This window comes from Aplysia californica, unplaced genomic scaffold (genome assembly GCF_000002075.1).
Source record: "Aplysia californica isolate F4 #8 unplaced genomic scaffold, AplCal3.0 scaffold00452, whole genome shotgun sequence".
Classification (NCBI taxonomy): domain Eukaryota; kingdom Metazoa; phylum Mollusca; class Gastropoda; order Aplysiida; family Aplysiidae; genus Aplysia; species Aplysia californica.
The window spans coordinates 301,755-309,720 of record NW_004797722.1 but is presented as its reverse complement, the minus strand read 5'-3'; the positions used below and the strand labels follow the sequence as shown (position 1 = coordinate 309,720).

Here is a 7,966-nt window from a genome sequence, read left to right as displayed (position 1 = left end):
TGCTGAAGGAAAACAGGCTAAAAAAAACACAAAATTTTGATAGAAAACATATTTTCCAGCTCAGATGAGTTCTACTTTCACTCTGTGTCAATTGACACTACAATATTATAATAGTAGACAGACACATTTTTCAGTTGTGATTTTTTAAAATATATATGTGTCCACTTAATTCTGGCTGAATTCACCTCCTTTTTTATCAATATTTAGAGAGAAAAAAAATAGCTAAGTTTGAAATAAAAGCTAGTGCATTTTTCTGGTATTTTAGTGTGCTTTGGAGACCATGAAATTGCTACACAGATTTTGAAAAGTATCAAGCCACCACAGATGAAAAGCCTTGGGCGAAAAGTCAAGAATTATGATGATGATGTGTGGGAGAAAAGGTGTTTCGAAGTTGTAAAGACTGGAAACCGGCATAAAGTAAGTATAATATAGACTAATGTTTTATTTTGCACTGCACTCGGGGTATTGTTCAAGGGAGGATGGTGGGTGTGTACGCAGTTTGTGTGTGTGTGCGTTTATGAAGTGTAATTGGACGACATCGATGGATATGGACGGCCTCTTTGGAGTTGCCTTGAATTTTGTTTAAAATTTTCTGCTGTCTCTTTTTTTTTCAATAAAATTCCACCTTTAGTTGTACATTATGAAAATCTTACTTTGAAGAGCAGAATTTTCTTAGCTTTGTTTTTCATGTCTGTTTCGGCTTTGAGTTCTGAAGGTATAGCATGTGATGAAATATTGCATGGAAACAAAATTTGAACGAGACCAATTTTCTAAGAGCTAAATTCAGTCATCAGTTATATCCAAATTCCCAGCACATTCTGTCCATGGAATGTACTGTCTCTGCCTAAGATCCCGCTGCTTATGGTCCCGGTTCGTCTAAGATCCCGCTGTTTTGGAAAAACATATGTAGTATAGTAGTATGTAGTATAGGGTTTTACGGCGCTCGCAACTGCTAAGGTCATATGAGCGCAGGAAAAACATAATTTTTTCTATATTATATAAAAGTCACCTCTAAGGTCCGACTCTGACCCGCACTGAAGGAACTACATTCGGCTAAAATCCGGCTTTTCAGGTCATGATTTAGTTTGGGTTTTTTTCTTTCTTTTTAAGAAAAAAAAAGAATAAACCTGGGTGCGCTCAGCTGATCAACCAAGTAGCAAATATATGCCATCATTATACGGCCCGTCACATTCCATCAAACTGTGAACTCATGGACACTTACGTTTTCCAGACCATCTCTCTCGTCTTTGAGTTTTGCGCTCGAACTTCCTAGACAGACTGGCACCCATACTCTTGGACTGTCCGATCGCCTTTGCGTAATGTGGTCATCAGTTGGCAGTGAACCTGCCTTTCATTTTAAAAAAGAATTAGTGTTGACAGTGTGGTCACAACACAACGATTTATGATGCATTATCATTACATGAGCGGGGAACTCTGTCAGAGATGGGAAGCAATAAAATTTTGGTGGGGACATTGCCTGGAACCTGCTGGTTCCCACCTGACACAGTTTTTTTTTAAAGCCCCACCACCCCCTTCCCCAAAGAAAAAAAAAATACACAGAAAAACGGAAAAACTTACTTCTGAAAAGAAGTTTGTGTGCCCAGGAGTCACTTCAGTTCATTTTAAAGTAAGAGGAGATCATTGTACAGATTTTGGACCTGACCATGAGTTACTATGGATTCTTCCCCCTAGTCTTTCAGCTAAGATCCCGGTTCACATAAGATCCCACATTTTTCTTGCTCCTGAGCACCGGGATCTTAGGTGGAGACCACTGTATAGTAAAAGTTAGGCTAGTTTAGCTTTCAGATATAATAGCTTTCATAAGAAGGGCATTAATATGTAAATGAATTTAAAAACTGTGGAAGCTGCTTAAACCGAAATCTGCAGGACCTTCGGATCTTCTTAGGTTTAGACGAGTTTTCAATTTAGAAGGATTCTTCAGATAGAAGAATAAAACATTGAGGGTTTAAATTTCTTTCAGTTTATGGCAGTTGTTGGATTATTATTGTTCAGTTCAAGCATACTCCTCTGTAGTTGAATACATGATTTATTGTAAATTTCCCCATTTGAGAACATTGCAACAGATTATTCATGCTATTACTTTTGAACCAGTGTAGCAAACATAGGCCTGTACAGTGGAAACCTGATGTAACAGGAATGGTAGGACGTAAGAAAAAGTCCTGTTATATCAGATCCCTGTTAAATCTGAAACGCAAGGAAAGTAAGTATTTGTGGACTAATCCAGCTGTATTTATTCATGGGTAATTTCCCTTGACGCAAGGTAATTTCCCTTGCCACAAGTACCCACGAACAAGGGTTTTGGACAAGGTAATAATTATTGCATGTAAGGGTTTGTTTTTTTTAATTTGTTTCCTTTTTTTTCGTTTTGCTTTGTTTTATTGTATTTTTTTTTCAATGAGAGACACAAGTGGGAACCAGTTGTCTTCAGGCATATGCCCCTCTCTTGTGGCCTTGTGGCAGGCCTGCGCATAGCACATTACACGTGAGTGTAGCTTGACTCAGGGCTAGATCGATGTCTGCAGCATACCGCAGCCCTCTCTTGCTTCACCCGCTGCGTGTGCTTGCAGTGGAGTGGCTTGTGTGGGCTTGCTCCATCACTGCGTTTCTCTCTCTTTCTCTCTCTCTTACTTTTTACTCATTGTTAACGAGCCTTTGTCCCTGCTATAACCGATTTGGCTCCGATGAGGCCCTGTTATTGCCGATTATAACTTAATATAGACAAAGAGTAGGAAAAAACGGGGATTAAAAAAATTACCGGATCCCTGTTATTACCGGGCCTGTTATGTTTGGTTTCCACTGAATGGCAAACACTATATCCTGTCTTCAAATTCTTTTTTGGTCTTTCTCATTTTTCAGTTCTCACAACATAAAGACCTGAAACAAGCGCTTTTTGCGACCAGAGGAAAGATTTTGGTTGAGGCAAGTCCCTCAGACAACAAGTGGGGTATTGGCTTGGCTGAGAGTAATCCACAAGCATGGGACAAGTCAACCTGGAGAGGCCGTAATCTTTTGGGATATGCTCTCACTGAAGTCAGAGACGAACTGATGAGGGAAGAAGGAATGTTATAATAACACTTTCTTTCTGTTTGAAGTCACATTTACTATGAGAGAGGGTTTTTGGGATTCAGTAACTGTACATTACAGCATTAGCTAAACTATAATAATGGTTTCAAGAGCTTTTGTTAGATGACCAGATTTGTTTTACTCAAAAAAAATATAATGTTGATTTATAAGGATTCATAGAGATTAGGGAAATTGTAAAAGAAGGTACAGACAAATTTCCAGATTTTATTTTGTTACCGTACACTTTTCTTCTGCAAGATGACCCTTAGTGACTTAGTGTCACTGACTATCAGCTGCACTCTGTACAGCTTTTTTTTAACGTACGGTACTCAAATGTTATAATGAAAAGTTGCACCTATTTAAAGTGTAATGAACTCTTCTTGTGTTCATAGGCATGTTGAGTTTTTAGATGTGTGGAAAAGAAATAATAAGGCAATGCAAAAGATGGGTTTCTTTTTCCAAAAAGCAGCAAATTTGCGTTATAAAATGTTTATAAATGTTTTTATGCTTTGATTATCACAGCTTACATATTGCAATAGCCGGACATATTGTTCTCCAGAGTCTATTAGTTTTGAAGTACTGTGCTCCCCTATTGTAGGGCTCATGCTGGTGCACTCAGTGGAGGAAAGACCTAGTCTTTTTAGACAAGAGAACAGAGGTCTAGTGTGCAAAGTTATCATTGCTGTCAAAAGCGAAAGAGAAGACGTGCCAAGGCTACTTGCCCAGGCTAATTGTGTAAATGTATCTTCGCCTAGACTTTAAGAATCCGTTTTATGTACAAACAATTGTGAAGCACCTTGGTGAAATCTGGTGCTTGTCAAAATAATGAAATCGAAGAAACCAGCACTTTTCTGACAATTTTGGATGTTACTGAAAAACGTTAATTGGAGGCCAAAAAAATGAAAATGTTCGGTTTCCAAGAACTCTCAAGCTATGGAAGTCACCAAACTCGGGCGGCCATTTTTTTGCTAATTTTTCCTCTGATACCAGGCGACCCCCACCTCCTTCAGTTGTAAATGTTTTTACTTCTGTTCAAGATAAATAAGTATTTTTTTCATCGAAAGCAAGATAAATGGACAAGCTTTAAGATGATACCGATAACTCCGCATGCCCATAAACTGTCTGGTACCTGATTCCATCGCATCCTGGCACAATTATGAGTTTAGTCATGTAAGCTCAGAAAAGTAGCATATATGGGTGCCTGAGTTGCATTGGATCCTACATTCCAGTAGAAAAAGCATTTAGGCTATACGTTAAACTTTGTTGTCCCTTTACTTAAGCAGGGGAACCTAGGAACAGAAGGAAAACCTTATAAATGTGACTAGGAAAGGCACTAGTGAGATTTTTTGCATCAACAATCTACTCAAAAATAGGCTTTACATACCTTACGTTTGTGATAGCACTCTGACCGACCCAGTAGCTGTGATATTACCAAACATTCTCAACTTTTTAGAGTATAATCACCTCAGATATTTTTATATTCTAATTATTCCATTAAATGTTTTGCTTTTGTATGAGGTAGTACCCTTTGTTCAGGCATCTTTGTTTTTAAGCGGAGTGCTTGATCTGTTTGTTTTTTTAGCCGGGGGGGGGGGGGGGGGTGTTTTGGGTTGTTGTTGGTTTTTTATGTCTGTTTTACACCCTCATTGACACAATTAAGATTATTTAGAAGACAGGCATTGACTTTGCCTAGGCCAGCATGAGCTGAGAGGATACGATGTCCCAGCAGAAATACTCTATAAAAATGTTCCCCTCATGGGAATCAAACTGGGTGTCTTCTGCTTGTGACAAAGAAGCACCTAATCGCTACACCACAGACGCTGGAGGTTTTCCTTAAAACAGAGTATGTGATCTTGTAGTCAGAATCAGTAAATAAGATTAAGAAGGAGAAAGAAGTCAGAGAAGATGCATGAAATAATATTATTAGATGTGAATTTCAATGGCTGGGTGTAAGTGTATGATCAAAGTATGGCATTTGTTAAGAGTCTTCGTTCAGCCATCGATTTGAACGTCAGTGTGCATGTTGTACTATTCCTCTTTTTGAGGAATTGCTGCTCCTGTAGGGATGCCATCGACCTATTTATAACGCATCATTTGGCTGGAACTTGTATTGGTGGTAAAATGTCCTTCTCATGAATCTGTATCATTTGCTATGTGTAAGCTCACCGGTGTGGTAAATTGTTTTGGGGGGTTTCTGTTGCTGTGTTATCTTTCACTTAGATTTATTCTGTCATCATATTTTTTTTTAGTTTGTTTTATGGGGCTGTTTTTTTCTTTTTGGAAAATGTAACTATTATCTCTAAAGAGAGCTTTGGAGTGCATCTCTGGAATTGATGCTCTTTTGTCTTGTATTTACCTTCAGTCACATTTCAGCCATCCTTTGAGATATGGTTACTTTACGTGAATCTAGCCTTGAATAAGAAGGGAGTAAAATAAAAAAGCTCAATTTTTTTTTTTCATTTTTCGTCTGATCTTGAATCTGACCAAAAAATTTTGTTTATCTGACAAGCCTTATTACCTAAGGAGCCATTTTCCTATTGCTGGTACCTGTGTTATACAAAAGCACACCGTCTTTGAGATTAGAATAATTCTAGCTCTACAAACATATTCCCTGGAATGGAACAAAGAATGTGTTTACGCCCATTTAGCGAACATTTGGAAAACACTGATAAGATTCAAGGGAAGTTGGACAGGTTTCTTTAGAAACATACTTCAGTGCAAGTGTTGTGAAAGCTGGTTTGAAAGAAAATGCTGCCAAGAACTGGGTGTCCATGGTGATCTCATAGTTGTTATTCACAGAAAACCGCGTTTATGCTTAATGTATAATTTTTGTGTCTCATTGAATTCACATAATACTCTTTTGCTTGTTTCAATGTTTTCATGCTCAAGAGGTGCTCAAACAAATAATGTATTTGAACACCCTTTGGTAAAGTCTTTTTTCTCAGGGACATGTTGATTTAGCGAGTAAGTGAGTGAATGGCTGAAAATGAATCTTTCTTTCTATTTTTATATTATGCTCTTCCTAGTCCTTTGTGAAGCTATTTTTATTTTCTCATTTCTGCTGAGATAATGTCAAACCACCTCATCGAATTTTCAGAAAGACATGTTGTGAAAGTCTGCTGAAATTTCATTCTTATGATATAATATATGTTCTTATAATGCGTATAAATGATATTTTATGTTGAAAATAAATCAGACCTTGTGAATTATTTGTTCTTGTGCTTGTTCATGATTAGATTTAGCAGCTTATTTATAGGCCTTCCAGTGTAATTTGATCAGCAACCAGAGTCCCACCTCCTGTGTACCGGTATGTCATGAGCTAATGTACCTTTAAATGTCCTCCATGGCGTCTATTCTTTGTCAATGGCTGGTGCCAAGGCAAATGAATCCACTTTGACTAGCAGCATGGAACTCTTTTGCCCCTTCCTATTATTACCCCAAAGAATCAATACTGTCTGAAATATGTCACGACGTGGTGGAATCTGGCACTCGTCAATTTTGGGGCATATGGAGTTCTTGGTATCATCTAAAAGCCTATAAATATTCATTTGCCTTCCTTTTGGTAAAAAAAAATAACAATCTATGATCTTGAATAGAAGTCGAAATATTTGGGATTAAAAGAGACCTGGGTCGCCTGGTTTCAGATGTAAAATTAGTGAGAAAATGGCTGCCAAAGTTTGGTAACTTCCATAGTTTGAGAGTCCTTGGAAACTGAAAATGTACATTATTTGTGCCTTAAATCCATGTTTTTTCAGTAAAATCCACACAAAAATGTTTTTAAATGGATAGAAAATATATAAAAGGTGTTGAGCCAAAAAGAGAAAATTAGAAAAAAATTGCCCGGGCCATGAAAATTCCGATTTCTTTGTTTTAATTATTTTGACAAGGCCTGGGTTCACCATGATGCCTCACAATATTCTTCTATGGCATTTTGGTTAGTCACTTATTAATTATTGATTTCAGAATTTATTTCTGATGAAGTGTTTTTATTTGATTTTTACCCCCTTTTTAACTTCAATAGTGTTATTGTGGGAAGGAACCACAGAATTCTACACTAAGTGTAGAATTCTGTGGAAGGAACCCAAATTAATGACAATCTCCAGAGCTAAGCTTGGGAGATAGAAAGTTCTTCAAACGACCTTAGTTTTTAAAAATGAGTCGGACCCGTGGTCAGTCTCCCCTCAGTCCTGTCAACTAGACGAATGTCACACCTCATTTAGCTACTTAGAGATCTAATTGATGTATTCATCAAGAAAATATTTTTTTCTGCTTAATTTGTTCTCAAATTCATGAACTGTTAGAAATGTGATGTACAATAACAGACCAGATTGCTATCAAAGCAAATGTTTCTCAAACAACATCAGTAGTCCTGCGTTCCCCCCCCCCCTATTGTTTCTGTCAGCCTGTCTTGCCTCTCCCCATACAAAGTGACCATCACCATTGGTGGGCTTCTCATTACTCAAACTCAAACAAAAGCAATCATAAACTCAATATAATACATTGCTCACAGATTTACAGGCTACCTTGTTACAAGTATACAGGGTGATTTTTTTTTTTAACTGTACAAATTTTTTTCTAAATATCTCCTAGAAAATTTGTACTGGAATGTTGTAATTTGGAACAGATATATAATTAATTCAAAAGGAATTTGTTTAACATACTGTTCACATAGATTAAACTTATTTTCGAAAACGGAAATGGCTTTTATCAATAACTTAATGAAAACCACCTACAAATACACAATGCACCAATTTTTTGAAAAAGATCTTGTAAGGAAAGTCATGAAATAATTGGTTTGGGGTTTTTTTCCCTTTCCTTTTATCTTAAAAATCTAATATCCATCCCTGTAACCTTTAAACAATATTTCTTTTCTCCAACAAAG

At 37.1% G+C, this 7,966-nt stretch overlaps 1 protein-coding gene across 2 annotated transcripts in view; it reads left to right on the top strand.

The window, feature by feature from the left end:
• The window catches only part of LOC101858656 (N-glycosidase Npun_R5314), a 6,747-nt gene extending 3,195 nt beyond the window's left edge, over window positions 1-3,552 (top strand). For both annotated transcript variants that reach the window (XM_035971525.1, XM_005105104.3), the window contains exon 3: window positions 2,878-3,552. In XM_035971525.1, coding sequence (XP_035827418.1) covers window positions 2,878-3,090 — 213 coding nt within the window. In that variant the 3' untranslated portion in view covers window positions 3,091-3,552. The remainder of the gene's footprint in view (window positions 1-2,877) is intronic.
• Window positions 3,553-7,966: the final 4,414 nt, after the last annotated feature.